Consider the following 15,875-nt stretch of genomic DNA (forward strand, 5'->3'; position numbering starts at 1 on the left):
TATGGTTTATTGTCTGCCCTCTACCCCAGGATTGTGAGTTTTCATTTTTAGTGGAGAGAACAAACCATAACTTGTTGTTTAAACGTAAAAAAACACACACACAAAACTGGTGTGAGCCATGAATATGGACATTGTTCATTCGGAGCCGTTCATGAGCCTGAGGATCCCCCAGGCTCATTGTGTTGACAAACAATGCTTATGTTCCTCTATGGAAATGCATGTTTAAAAAGTATTTTACTGGTGGGAAAAACCAATCACATTTAGATGCAACTTGCTTTATGTGGAATCCTAAACTGAAAATCAATTAAGTCCTAAATTACTCTTGATTTTCATTTGGAAAGAAATAACAAAAAACTCATGTCTTTGGGATCTATCTTAAAAATAGTTTTCTTGCATTGTTTACTATAATATGGATTGTGGTTGACTTTCAATTTTCCCTTCTAGTAACTGTATATAACAAACTGACTGCACATAGGAGTCTTATTTTTTACTTTGGAATGCAGGCCGATTGGCTGCACTAGGAATCTCTTGAATTAAGAACATGAGGCTAAATTTTTAGCGCTGTACAGTACACAGAACTAAAGTAGACATTTAATTTTAAATCTTTGGCTGAAATCTCTGCAATTAAAGAATGTAATAAGTCTAGTGTCAAAGACAACTTGGAGACTAAATTCCTAAATGTCTATACTCCAAGGAGCTGGGTTTCTAATTTTTCTTGTGGTAATAATTACTGATTACTTATATTCCTGCAGTCTCACTGACTTAAGTAGGGCCTTGGTGCTTTAAAGGGTCAGTGAAATACTCTCAAGGCTGTATCTGGGTTTTTGATGGGAGACCTTCTGTAGAAACCTGATTTCCAGCAGTTGGTATAATATATTTGTAGGTAGTGAGCTCCTACAAGGGTAAGATCTGTTATCTGACTACAACATTTTATCCAGGACACAGCCTACTGTCTTCTCCTCATCTCTTCTTTAACTCAACTCTGAGAGTGCACTGCTGTGATGTCAACTCTGCTCCTGCATCTATCATCCGTATTCTCCATGACCTGCAGAGAAGGTGGCCTTGGGATAATAGTGCTTGGAATGCAGTACAAGTGGCTTGCTGTTGCTGGGCAACAGCTTGCTTCTTGGATTCAAAACTATGCCCAGTAGGCCTCTCCCACTTTAAGAATCTGTCATGTCATTTAGAAATTGTTTCATTAAGGCCAATCAGTTGGCAGCATCTGTAAATCCCAGTAGCGCTGCCTTGATTGCATACAGTTGTGACCACTAAAAGTGTATCTGGGTGGCTAGCTAAGATGGCTTTTAAAAAAGGATTAGAGTAATCCATTGAGGATAAGACTATCGGCAGCTTTTTGAAAAGTAGCTAAATGTGTGAAGCAGTATACCTCTGAAAACCAGGTCCTGGGCACACAGAATGGATGAAGAACATTACTTTCATGCCATGCTTACAGGCTTCCTGGAGGCATGAGCTTGGCCATTGTAGAAAACAAAATTGTGGGCTAGATTTACTCCTGGTCTGATTTGGTAGGATTCTTCTTAAAAATAGAGACTCTTATAATTCATCATGTGTTTCGTTTGTTTGTTTCATTTGTCCTAGATTTACCGAACCAACCAGTGTGCTGGTGAATTTGTGATTACATTTCCAAGAGCCTATCACAGTGGCTTTAATCAGGGTTTCAATTTTGCTGAAGCTGTTAACTTCTGCACAGTTGACTGGGTATGTCAGAAATCATGTGTGAAATTTTGTTGTCAAATGGAATCTGAAATACATACAGTAGCTCCTACTATTTGGGTATCTCTACTATTTGGGGTATTCCTTTATTTTTAAAAAATTACTTTGATACCTAACTGGAAAAAAATGTTTAGAATTATGGTTGGAAGGGATACGATATAGTTGGTTATTTCTTGTAAAAATTTGTGTGCAGTGCCCTTCATCTGTTGAAGAACCAAAGCCAAATGCTTTCAGTATTTGTAAAGTCTGATTGCAGAATATGAAGTCAGGTTTCAGTTATCTTGGTGTTCTTTTTAAACTAATCTAAAGTATCAAAATATGTTGTACTCCTGGAACCTCCTATAAATAAATCTTTTCGATTGGTTTTGTGTTGGATCGTAGAATGGACAGTACCGGTAGTTAAGTTTATTCTCCTCCCCCCAATTCAAGTGGGTGGTGTTAATCAAGCAGAGTAATTGAACAGTCTCTTCACCATTTGTAAGAATCAGTAACTTTGTTCTCCAAGGAAAACTTTAGTTGCTGTCATTTTTCTTCTAGTTGCCATTGGGTCGCCAGTGTGTGGAACACTATCGCTTGTTAAACCGCTATTGTGTATTTTCCCATGATGAGATGATATGTAGAATGGCTGCCAAGGCAGAGACTCTTGATGTGGTGGTAGCTTCAACTGTTGAGAAAGACATGGCTATTATGATCGAAGATGAAAAAGCTTTACGGGAGGCCGTGTGTAAGCTGGTATGTTTTGTGAAGTTTGAGTGATAGTTCCATTATTCCATGTTAAAGGAACCAGTTAACAACTGTGCATCTGTGTGTTTTATGATGCCAGCCAGCACAGGGACATAGAAAAATTTCTGCTAATGGAAGGGCGAAATGAACTTAGCCACCTCACCCCCGCTGTTCCTGGGTGTCACTGTTCCCCAAGGGTAGCATTTCAGGGAGCATTTGGGGCTGCAGCAGGAGGGGGAGGCAAGGAAGTCCTGCTCCACTGATAGAAATCCCTTCTATCAGCAGAGATTTTCCACTGGATCCAAGCCGTGTAGTACTACTGCTACTTTTTAGATCGTAGTTGCCTCATAATTATTTAGACTGCAGAAGAGTTTAAATAATATCTGGCTACCATCAGTACAGTCACAAGCTCGTTTACAAATAGATGCTGTTCTTTTATTAATGTTGGACTAATTAACTTTTTAATCAGTTAATTTATTGGTTTAGGATGTTAATCTTTAAACAGCCATTTTTCTGATACCTTAATCTGCATGATAGGCCCAGTCAAAATCATATTTGTAAGGCACTTGAGCATGCCTAACTTTCTGTGTATGGTGCTTTATATCATCACTGGAACCTACCTACATCTATGGACTGTTTTTTATTTACTCTTCTATGAAATGAATGTTTGTTTTATTACAGGGAGTTACAGATTCAGAGAGAACATATTTGGAAATATTGCCAGATGATGAGCGCCAGTGCATAAAGTGTAAAACCACTTGCTATATGTCTGCTGTCTCCTGTTCATGTAACCCTGGCCTGTTGGTATGCCTGTATCATGTGGAAGACCTCTGTACATGTGCCCCATATAAATATAAAATGGGGTAAGCTGTTACTTGCAGTCCTATAGTTTCTGCTGCCCTTCAGTTCCTGAATCATATGTCAGGTAGAAAGTCTAATTGCTCAGTTCACTAGAGGATGTGTATTAGAGACCTAGTTTTGTTTGCTATCTGCATATATGTCAATAAATTAAAAAATTAATAAATTAAATTTCTCACAGTAGATAATATCTGTAGATGGACTGTAGGGGGTGGCTATTTGAAAGATAACTGTGCACCTCTTCCCTGAATGTTGAGCTTTCACTAGGAGCTAGTGTCTTTCTAGCTTCTCTTTACTCCTTTTCTACCAATGGGTAGATTAATTTGTAAATGTCAGTTGGAGTGAAAACAAATATTGTATGCTTAAAAGTCACAAATTCTGTGACGTATAGTATAGGTATATTTTCTCCTTGTGGTCGTTTCTTTCATGTGTTCGTCATAGTGTCCCCATTATAGTACTAAATAAAATGGAAACAGGTAAAACTTTTTGAAGGTGTGTGCCTTTTATCTTTGTTTGCCACAGTGTAGGTTTTGAGAAGAAATTTTTGATGTGATGGTGTTGGTGGTTGCATTTAAATTTCTGCTGCTGCAGGACTTCTCTGTACCACTCTATAGCTTAAGGTGCAGCATTGTACATGTCATAGTTTAGTGCTGCTGTCTGCACTCTGCTCCATAGGGTTTCATGGGGTGGTACCACCAATTTTGCAGGCACAAGTTGGTGCCTGCAAAAGGGAGCATTCCTGGGGAGAAAGGGCTTAGGGACCAGAGTAAAGTCAGTTCTGCCCCCTGGGAATGCCTCCTTTAGCGCCAGCATGAGCCCCCGCACCAGAGCTCTGCTCCCGCCGCAGCTGTTCTGACACCCAGGCAAGCCACTGCCATGTCGCTCCCCTCCGCCGTTGTAAGTGGCCCTGCACTGGTGTAGGTGCCACTTTAGACAGTGTTAGTGACATCTTTGCCGGCGCAGGGATCACGCCACCTCTAGAGGCGTTTCAGCCCCCTCTTTGGATTGCTCTATTAGTTTGCTAGATATTATATAGAAAAGAGTGGAGGAGATTTTGGGCTTCTCCTTTTGCAGCTACATAATCCCCATAATATCTAGTTTCAGCCTGATTTCTGTGAACAATACAGGAGTGTTTCTTGTGTGTGCTAAAATATATCTGAACTTGAAATGTCAGTAAAATTGTTTAAATTTTGTGCTACTTTCAGATATCGGTATACAGTAGATGAACTTTATCCAATGATGAATGCACTTAAGTTGCGGGCAGAATCCTACAACGAATGGTCTTCTAATGTTAATGAAGCTCTAGAGGCAAAAGTTAATAATAAAAAAAGTACGTATCTTTCATCTATTTTGTACTATTAATGATTATGAAATTGACAGCCTCATTTTTTTTAATGTTCTCTCAGAAGCAATTCCCACTTGGCTCAGTGGGAGTTCAGAGAAAATGTGCAAAGGACTGCCGCCTAAACTGACAAATTAATATAAACATTCAATAGTAAGTAATAAACATGCAGACTAAAATAAATCAATTAAAATAATAATCATAAGTTATCTTCCCAAAGGTCTCATGAGTTTCAAGGCTTTAATTGAAGAATCTGAATTTAGGAAGTTCCCAGACAATGATCTACTACGACACCTCCGTTTAGTTACTCAGGATGCAGAAAAATGTGCTTCAGTTGCACAGCAACTTCTTAATGGCAAGAGGCAAACCAGGTAAGGTTCCTTTATGGCTGATTTTGATCTGCTGTTGAGTATGTACGGAAATCATTGTACACTTCTGGATTTATAGTTAACCTTTGAAACCTGCCCCCCCCCCAAAAATAATGTTGAATACAAAATTACAACATAAAAATTGGATCCAAAGGATGTTCGTAGAAGTTTTCTTTCTTACCTTTTGTGCTGCAGCACCTCCCTTGGTCCCTGGAAAACAGGTCCTAGGACCTTCTGGAACATCATGGGGTGCAATATGGGACTCTGCAGTGGGAACTGGCAAAATGTCTGCTCTTTCCCTCCACTTATGAGAGTATAAGTGGGATTCAGGGTCCTGCCCATGCATTGAAAAAATTGTGTACTGTGTTATCTATATTCATATTGAGGCTGAAGGTATTTTATAAGTGTATGACTTTTATCAGTGCTAATGCCTCCTTTGCATGCCAAAAGGATTTAAATCACTATATTTAACAACTGTCTAGCCCTGTGTGGACGACAAAAATTGCACAAGGGGGCCATCTGCAGACAAGGCAGGTATCTCTACTCACGAAGGGATGCCATAGATATGTAGAGAATATGACTTGTAAATTAACTAAAAGAGGGGGGGGGGAACCAGTCTGCTGAGGGCTAAATGTGCTCCAGAAGGGTTGGAAGAGCAGCTGAGTTAGAAGAGGCAAAAAAAAGAGAAGGGGAAGAGATATCAGAGATCTTCAAGAGTGGGATTTTCAAATTGTTGGTTCATTGTGATTCCTTATGGGTCCTCAGTTTATTCCATCTAATACAGTAAAAGGCATTAATATGGTTATATGGCTTAAAAACTGAAAATAGAAAAGTATCAATTCAGTCATGAATGTTCCCTATGTTTTCTGAGATTATACAGATACTGAAAGTCAAAGAATATGAAAATGTCTGTGTAATTGTAGATATCGGTCTGGAGGAGGAAAATCCCAAAATCAGCTGACTGTGAATGAACTGCGGTTGTTTGTTAGGCAACTCTATGCTTTGCCATGTGTCCTCAGCCAAACAGCATCACTGAAGGTAATTGAGCTCTTAGAGATAAAGTGAAAAATATTTTTCAGGTGATAAATTCTAAGATAGCCTTTTGGGTTTCAGGATATTCAGAAATTTGGGTAAATATATGAGGTCTGTGGTTAATTTTAAAAAGTATATGAGTAACTTTAAAGCGTGAAAGTAAAACAAACAGGAATTTGTGTATTTCTTATTTTATCAATAGGTGAAATGTGCAAATGGAATTTGCATATAATTTGAAACAGTGTTCGTTATATGCAGCCAAAATGTGAGATTTAGAACAATTGAAAGTTTCATTCAGAAACCTTCAATCAAACTTTACTTCAGTGGGGCAGCTCCTAAGAACAGGAACCATTTTGGAGCTTATGACCTACCTGTAGACTACCATGGTTAAATGCAGGTTCAGAATCCTGGCTTGCGAGCAAGAAACAAGCTCAATTTAGCCCCTCATGGCTAGGTAGAGTGTTCTGAAAGTGGAAGAGCTCAGTCTCCCTTGTGTAACACAGAGAGAGAGAGGATAAGAAGAGCCCAGTTGGATCAGACTAGTGGTCCATCTAGTCCAGCATCCATTTTCACATAGTGGCCAACCAGCTGCCCTGGTAGCTGACCAGTAGGGCACAGAGGCCTTTCCCTGATGTTGCCTCCTTTCACTAGTATTCAGTCTTTTAGTCATCCTGGCCAGAGTGGTTTAGTGGTTAAGAGCGATGGTTTGGAGCGGTGGACTTTGATCTGGAGAACCGGGTTTGATTCCCCACTCTTCCACATGAGCGGCGGAGACTAATCTGGTGAACTGTTTCCCCACTCCTACACACGAAGCCAGATGGGTGACCTTGGGCAAGTTACAGTTCTGTTAGAGCTCTCTCAGCCCCAACTACCTCACAGGGTGTCTGTTGTGGGGAGGGGAAGGGAAGGTGATTGTAAACTGGTTTGAGTCTCCCTTAAGTGGTAGAGAGAGTCAGCATATAAAAACCAACTCTTCTTCTAGTAACTACTGATGTGCCTTATCCTCTATGGATCTGTTTAATCCCCTGTTAAAGCCATCTATTCTAGTGACCATTACTAAACCTCTGTCAATTAATTCTTAAATTTAATTACTTGATGAGTAAAAAAAATTCTTCCTTTTTTATATCCTGAATTTGTTGCCCATCAATTTCATTAGATGGCCCCAAGTTCTAGTATTATGAGGGAGGAAGAAACTGTCGTTATCCATTTTCTGTAACACACATATCACTTTATATACCCCCTCAGTAGTCTTTTCTCTAAACTGCAAAGCATAGACTCGTTAACCTTTCTTTATAGGGAAAGTGATTCATTCTCTTAATCATTTTGGTTCTCTTCTGTGCTTTTTTCAGCTCTTCAATATCCTTTTTAAGATACAACAACCAGAATAGTACATAGTATTCTAAATGGGGCTTTAGCATAGTTCTGTATAAAGGCATTAGAATATTGGCCATTTTATTTTAATTCCTTTTTCTAATAACCTCCAGCAGGGAATTTTCCTTTTTCACCACTTCTGCACACTGAGTTGACATTTTCAACAACCAGTCCCTGATAAACCTAAGATCTCTTTTCTTCTCAGTCTCAGCTGATCTCGGATCTCATCAGCATATATCTAATGTTAGGTTTTTTTTGTTCGAGTATACATCACCTTAACTATGTTTAACTTTATTTGCCACTGATCACATCACCTGCTTTGGAGAGGTCCTCTTAAAGCTCTTCTCATTAAAGGTAAAGGTAGTCCCCTGTGCAAGCACCGAGTCATTCCTGACCCATGGGATGATGTCACATCCCTATGTTTCCTAGGCAGACTGTGTTTACGGGGTGGTTTTCCAGTGCCTTCCCAAGTCATCTTCCCTTTACTGCCAGCAAGCTGGGTACTCATTTTACCGACCTCAGAAGGATGGAAAACTGAGTCAACCTTGAGCCGGCTGCCTGAAACCAACTTCCGTTGGGATTGAACTCAGGTTGTGAGCAGAGCTTGGACTGCAGTACTGCAGCTTACCACTCTGCGCCACGGGGCTCTTCTCATTACACCTTGTTTTTTATCATCCTGAATAATTTGACGTCATCTGCAATCTCAGCCATTTGATCGCTCACCCCAAATTAAGATGGGTGTGTGCTCACTGTAAACAGATGTTTGTCTGTTCATGACATCAGAATCGGTCCTAAGAGGCTGCTTGCTTGTGATTTGTGACTAAAATAGTAGAAATTCTGACATGAGAGTTCTCATACTTTGCCAACTGTTTCTGTTGTATTTTTAGGATCTTCTTAATCGTGTGGAAGAATTCCAGAAGTATAGCCAAAAACTTATGTCTGAAGAAATTCCCAGTGCTTCACAACTACAGGAACTCTTGGATGTCAGTTTTGACTTTGACGTTGATCTTCCCCAGCTCAGTGACTTGCGAGTGCGCCTAGAACAAGCACGCTGGCTAGAAGATGTACAGCAGATTTTCTTGGACCAGAATTCTCTTACTCTGGATGATATGAGAAGACTCATAGACTCTGGTGTAGGACTAGCTCCTCATCCTGCAGTTGAGAAGTCAATGGCTAAGTTGCAAGAGCTCTTAACAGTATCTGAACACTGGGATGACAAGGCCCGAACCCTGATAAAGTCCAGGTAGAAGTTAAATCTTCCTTCTTTTTTCAGAGTTGCAATTTACTGTTCATTGCTTTCAAGTAACTTTTTTTTTTTTACTTGCACAAATTAAAAAGGAAGGAATGCTAGGCTAAGGCCATGTTACTGTGTGTCATGTATTGCCTTATTATATAAAAAAGCAAAATTTGATTATGTTTGCATTCATTTCATAATAAAATGCTTCACAAGTATTCATCTGCTTCATTAAATTTCCTATTTGGTACTTTTAGATGAAGATTAAAGTAATTAATTTCTTTTAAGGTGAACCCATATTGTTGTTTGGTTCTTGTAGGTTATCCGGGCTGTGTGACCATGGTCTTGGTATTTTCTTGCCTGCCACAGCTGCTGGCGAAACGTCAGGAAAGAAAATACCAAGACCATGGTCACACAGCCCGGATAACCTACAAGAACCAACGAACTCTGACTGTGAAAGCCTTTGACAACATGTTGTTGTTGTTAATAATATGCTGTCATTGAATATGATGCCATACATTGTTTCACAAGCGAAGTTGCTGTCCCTAGACTAACATAGGCAGTGGAAAGACCAAGAGGAGAAATGATAGAGTAGGATGAACGTGTGCAAATGCAGTTACATTCCTAACTCTTGTCTACATGTAAGAAATGAGATCTTACTTAAATAGTCTCACAGTACTGATACAACATGCATTTAGGTTAACCATAACTATATTTCAAACCTTACTCTTCCACCTGTGAAATCTTCAATGTATTCTCAGTTATGTTCAATCAAAGGAGGTTATAGAACTCCCATTTATGCTCCCAAGGTAGGGAATTACCAGCCCCAATTTTCTGCCCCTGAGGAATTTAGAAAAAATGGCCTCCACATAATAATACTTTAGAAATTTCCCCTTGTCTCTGTGGTGAAGACCATAGAGACTAGGGGAGGCAGCCTAGTGATGTCACTTCCAGGCAACAGACATCCTAAACAGTGCCGTCCCCAGGCACCGCACCCCAAATCTACTGGCATTTGTTGAGACAATGTGGGGAACCTTGGGAAGATACCAGGTAGCATTCACTGGGGCTACAAGCTAAACTCAAGCAAACAACATGATTATTCCATGCAAAATCAGGATACTGCAATAACAACATATAGTGCACATTATCAGTGAGTATATTAAACTGGCCATTATTGGTAATTAAACTAACCCCCTGTTCTTGGCAGGTAATGCAGAGCCAATGGTCTCCTCTTTTGTTGCCATTACTGTTGGAAAAACACAGACATGCAGACTTGCTACAATAGAAAAGCCTCTAGACTATGCCCAAGTCCCATGCTTACCATTGCCTGGCAGATACTGTTCCAGAGCACTATATGTCATCAGAACTGCCAGGCACCACCACAGTGGACCCCTAGACAAAGATCTTCTGCCCCAGCCCACCACCACGTGAAATTAACCCAAATATTGTATGAAAACAAACCAGGTGATTTGCCCAGCTTCATAGGCCCCTGGAGTGACCAGAAATCTTTGAATGTTGTTCCTTTTCTCTCCCCATCCCCAGCAGACAGTTTATCATATTGAGGAAAATTATGAGCTACTGATACCCTAGGGCCAAGTTTCAGTCCTAGCACTGTAACTTTGCGCTCTGAGAGAGAGGGGCATCTTCAGCTTGGGTTATTTACCAATCCATATTTGGGAGGCAGGAACTAAAAAATATCAAGACTTCCTGACCCCTCCCTTCTCAGAGAATCAGTTTATAGAATCATAGAGTTGGAAGGGACCACCAGGGCCATCAAGTCCAACCCCCTGCACAATGCAGGAAATTCACAACTACCTCCCCCCTCCACACCCCTAGTGACCAGAAGATGGCCAAGATGCCCTCCCTCTCATCATCTGCCTAAGGTCACAGAATCAGCATTGCTGACAGATGGCCATCTAACCTCCTCTTTAAAACCTCCAGGGAAGGAGAGCTTACCACCTCCCGAGGAAGCCTGTTCCACTGAGGAACCGCTCTGTTAGAAAATTCTTCCTAATGTCTAGACGGAAACTCCTTTGATTTAATTTCAACCCGTTGGTTCCGTTGGTCCAACCTTCTTGAGCAACAAAAAACAACTCTGCACCCTCCTCTATATGGCAGCCCTTCAAGTACTTGAACATGGTTATCATATCCCCTCTCAGTCTTCTCCTCTTCAGGCTAAACATACCCAGCTCCTTCAACCTTTCCTCATAGGACTTGGTCTCCAGACCCCTCACCATCTTTGTTGCCCTTCTCTGGACATGTTCCAGCTTGTCTACATCTTTCTTAAATTGTGGTGCCCAAAACTGAACACAGTACTCTAGCTGAGGTCTAACCAGAGCAGAGTAAAGCAATACCATCACTTCGCGTGATCTGGACACTATACTTCTGTTAATGCAGCCCAAGACTGCATTTGCCTTTTTAGTTACAGCTTCACACTGCTGACTCATGTTCAGTGTTTGGTCTACTAAGACCCCAAGATCCTTTTCACACACACTACTGCTCAAACAAGTCTCCCCCATCCTATAATTATGCATTTGATTTTTCCTACCTAAATGCAGAACTTTACATTTGTCTTTGTTGAAGTGCATTTTGTTAGTTCTAGCCCATTTCTCCAGCCTGTCAAGATCATCCTGCATCTTGGCTCTGTCTTCTACCGTATTTGCTACCCCTCCCAATTTAGTATCATCTGCAAATTTAATAAGCATCCCGTCTATTCCTTCATCCAAATCATTTATAAAGATGTTGAACAACACAGGGCCCAGCACAGGTCCCTGAGGAACTCCACTAGTCACTTCTCTCCAAGTGGACGAGGAACCATTAACTAGCACTCGTTGGGTACGATCTGTCAACCAGTTGCAGATCCATCTAATAATAATAGGATCAAACCCACATTTTCCCAATTTGTCAACTAGAATACTATGTGGAACCTTATCAAAAGCCTTACTGAAATCTAGATAAACTGTCTACAGCATTCCCCTGATCCAGCCAGGTAGTAACTTTCTCAAAAAAGGAGATAAGATTAGTCTGACATGACTTATTCTTGAGAAACCCATGCTGGCTCTTAGTGATCAGATCCATCCTCTCTAAATGCTCAAGGACGGACTGTTGATTTGTTCGAACACTTTTCTTGGTATAGAATTCAAACTGATGGGTCGGTAGTTACCTGGATCCTCCTTTTCCCCTTCTTGAAGATGGGGACAACATTTGCCCGCCTCCAATCTTCTGTTTAGTTTCATATTGGGCAGCTTTCAAAAATACCTGAATTTGACAGGCAAGAGTCCTACAAGGCCTAGTTCCTATTGAGGCAATAAAATGGTGTCTGGGCTGAACTGGTGGTAGTGGTGGTTCACATGATCACATGTTCTCCATTAAAAATATTCCTTGTACATAGAAAAGTGGTGCATCAGAGAGAAGACTAGTTGTTTTTTGTATTTGTCTTTTTTATGGGAGATAAGGTTGCCAGATCCAGGTTGGGAAATGCCTAGAGATTTAGGGATGGAGCCTGGGGAGGACAGGGACCTCAGTAGGATACAATGCCATAGAGTCCACCCTCCAAAACATCAGTTTTCTCAGGGAAACTGATCTCTGTAGTCTGGAGATGAGCTGTAATTCCGGGGGTTCCCCAGGTCCCGCCTTAGGCTTACCAGGTCAGTCCTCTGCTCCAGCGGGAGGTTTTTCGGGTGGTGGTGAGATCGTGCACGTGGCCTCACCAACGCAATCACAGCACTTCCGGTTTACACCTGGAAGTGCTGCATCGCAACGAGGCCTTTACCACTGGTAAACGGCCCCTTGCAATGGGGCGCTTCCGGTTGTAAACCGGAAGTGTCGTGTCGCCTTGGGCAGGCGCGCATGCACACGTTGGTCGGCCGGCAGCCAGGTTGATTGGTGGGGGTTTGCCCACCACCACCTGGCACTTGGCAACTTTATCCCACCTGGAGGCTGGCATCCCTAATGGAAGAGCATACAATCATTTGAGCCCCACCTATAGTCTGAAGAGGCCCAGGTTTACCATCTGTTTACCATCTGAGTGAGAACTAGGCCTTAGTTATAGTGTACAATCATTTTAAAGAGATTGCATCTAGAGGTGATATTTGCAACGAAAGCATAAATGGTAGAAATACACACACAGGCATGCTAATATTTCTGTATTTTATCATTTGATCTAATTATAGCCCATATTGATGCAGCTTGCCTGAAGCTGCTACTATTGTTTGGCAGATAACAATGTCACACTAGTTTCCAAATAACAATATGATACCACATTATTAGTTGTATGTTTTGTTTATTTTAAGACCACGACAGTCATTAAGCAGTCTTGAAGCAGCAGTGAAAGAGATAGAGGAAATTCCTGCTTATCTTCCAAATGGTATAGCTCTGAAAGAGGCTGTAAAAAAGGCCAAAGATTGGCTACAGGAAGTGGAAGGCCTGCAGGTAGGAAAAAATTACTGCCAATTGTCGATGATGCGCTCATAGTTTGATATCAGTATGACTTCATTTGTTCCTGTATGTAATGGATTTCAAACTACATGAAAGGGATTGTAGGCACAGTTAAGTAACAAACATGTCCTTAGGAGAAATGCTGTGTGGAAGAATCTTATTATTTTTAATCTATTATTAGCAGCTTTACACTGAGGCACTTTTACAGTAACCAAAAAATGTATAATAAGCAAAAAACACCACACATTTCAATTGATTATTGTTGAAATACTAACTATAGTCAAAAATCCATCGGTCCTAACAGCATAAAATGGTTGCTTCCTCTGTGGTATATCTTTGATTTCATGTCATTTTGTCTTTATTAATGCATGCATTTTTAATATCTGTGTACTGTTAGGCTGGTGGGCGTGTGCCTGTGTTAGATACACTTGTGGAACTTGTATCAAGAAGTCGCTGTATTCCGGTACATCTGGAATATCTGCCGAGGCTAGAGTCCTTAGTTGCTGAAGTTCAAGCCTGGAAAGAGTGTGCAGTCAATACCTTTTTGACTGAGAACTCCTCTTACTCTCTTCTGGAGGTGAGCAATCTATAATACGTAGTCAATTTGCTTTGGACGTATATGTGCATATGTATAAGAGAATATGAAATATATCTGGAATAGCAAAAAGTATTTGTATTTATGGAATTTAAAAGGTGTAATTGCTTTCATTTTACTAAAAAATAATTAGAAATATACTAAAAGATGGAACTGCAAGCTGCTACACCTTAGATCAGGGGTCCCCAACCTGTAGGCACCTTTGGAATTTTGAGAGAAGATGTTGGTTGACACCACAAAATGCCAATTGCAGGAGGCAGAACCAGCTACAACATGGTTGGCATAGGAGGTGGGGCTAATCACACACACACACACACACACACACACACACACACAAGCAGCAAAAGGGGATGGGAATATAAATAAAAGAATCTCCCTGCACCCACAGTCAGAAGAAGCCAAAAGGGAGGAGGTGAAATAAAACACGCAAATCCCCAAAGAAACCAAAAGGGGAATAACACAGAGAGAAACTACCCAAGAGGGTAGAAAGGGGAATAACACAAACACACAGACAAGCCACTCAAGGTGAGGGGAAGTACACTGTTTTACACCCTGCTTGGCATTTTTTCCTTTTTTTTTTTTCTTTTGGGGGTCACTTCCCCCTGCAGCTGCCAGGGCACAGCAGCAAGAGGAAGCCAAGTACTTCTTCCAAAGTCAGGGCAGGAAATAAAGCAGAGAAATGCTTGACTTGGTTGGCTGCTGGAGGGGAGAAGACAGAGGGCAAAGAGAGAGGATGAAAAGTAGGGTTGCCAGGTCCCTCTTCACCACCGGTGGGAGATTTTTGAGTCGGGGAGGGACTTCAGTGCCATAGAGTCCATTTGCCAAAGCGGCCATTTTCTCCAGGTGAGCTGATCTCTGTTGGCTGGAGATCTCCAGCTAGTACCTGGAAGTTGGCAACCCTAATGAGAAGTGCAGTTTACTTCCTGCCCTAGCATCTCACCTCCTTTCTTTTGCCATCCTTAGGATCCTTCTGTAGGCAAAATCTAACTGAACCATATGCATGCATCTCTTATTTTTACTGCATAGTCTTTTAGATACCACTTCAAAAAGAAAAATAAGTGGATTTATGCTTTACACCAGAATGAATTACTGTTCTTTTAATCTTTTCATTAGGTGCTGTGTCCCAGATGTGACACTGGAACACTTGCATTCAAAAGAAAACCGAAGAAATTAAAAGAGCCTGTCCCAAATGGAAAAAAGAAGAGCACAAAACTAGAGAGTTTAAATGACTTAGAAAGAGCTTTATCTGAGAGTAAGGAGACTGCTGCTGCGGTATGTATACATTTAGAAGTGGTTTTGGAAATAAAAAGTTAATTGGATGAACCTTTCTTTAGGCTTGGTTCTTTCATAACGCTTTCCTTACTTGCATACTCTCAGACATGGAGGTGATCAGGAATTTTTTTGGCCTATTGTAAAAACCTGTTGGCATGAATCAGTTATTAGGGTACAATGTATACTAATTAAATGGGGGGAAATACCTGATTTGAAAATGAGTTCAGATTAACAAAACACATTCTTGTAAAGATATATGAATTCAACATGAACACTGTGGGAGTTAATAGGGCCCTGCGTTGTGACCTCCACCTTTTTGTGAAGGACGTTTGCCAGCAGTGGAGAGCTTGGAAGATGCCATAGCAATACATTAGCTCTGATTCCATAGCATTATGGATAGTTGATGTTTTTTGGGGACAGTATTTAAGGGCATTGAATATTTACAAGCCCAATTGATAAACAAAAACGTAAGTGCTCAAATAATTTCACGCAATCAGTAGCTAGTTGTCATAGAGGCTAACTCAGGGGGTTGAAATGGCTCTTTTGAACAAACAAGATTTTAAAACACAACTTTATAAGTAAAAACATTGACCCTTTCATAGTCTGAAAGGGATGCCTGCTGTGTGAAAGGATATAATTTGACTCCAGTGAACTGATGGTAGGAGGAAAAATTCTGAAAACATAAAATTATGACAAACCCCAAAACACAGCAGAACTTTGTCTCACTATGATCCCTTAAGCCTGAATATATAGTGCTCTTTCCTATTCATTTCCGGGGGGAGGGGGTGTCATACTCCAAAAGTACTCTAGTTTTAACCTTAATTTTTTTCAGGTAGAATTTGCAGAGGCAACAGGGGAGAAGGGGAAGAGCCAACAGGCCATATCCAGTCCCTCTGTGAGGTCTACATG

At 40.9% G+C, this 15,875-nt stretch overlaps 1 protein-coding gene across 1 annotated transcript in view; it reads left to right on the forward strand.

The window, feature by feature from the left end:
• Positions 1–15,875, forward strand: part of KDM5B (lysine demethylase 5B) — a 60,470-nt gene that overhangs the window by 30,227 nt on the left and 14,368 nt on the right. The window contains exons 14-23 of the mRNA XM_056845590.1: positions 1,600–1,719; positions 2,272–2,466; positions 3,139–3,320; positions 4,521–4,645; positions 4,878–5,028; positions 5,949–6,063; positions 8,316–8,671; positions 12,955–13,093; positions 13,497–13,676; positions 14,808–14,966. Of these exons, the coding sequence (XP_056701568.1) occupies positions 1,600–1,719; positions 2,272–2,466; positions 3,139–3,320; positions 4,521–4,645; positions 4,878–5,028; positions 5,949–6,063; positions 8,316–8,671; positions 12,955–13,093; positions 13,497–13,676; positions 14,808–14,966 (1,722 nt within the window). The remainder of the gene's footprint in view (positions 1–1,599; positions 1,720–2,271; positions 2,467–3,138; positions 3,321–4,520; positions 4,646–4,877; positions 5,029–5,948; positions 6,064–8,315; positions 8,672–12,954; positions 13,094–13,496; positions 13,677–14,807; positions 14,967–15,875) is intronic.

Source organism: Euleptes europaea, chromosome 2, assembly GCF_029931775.1.
Source record: "Euleptes europaea isolate rEulEur1 chromosome 2, rEulEur1.hap1, whole genome shotgun sequence".
NCBI lineage: Eukaryota > Metazoa > Chordata > Lepidosauria > Squamata > Sphaerodactylidae > Euleptes > Euleptes europaea.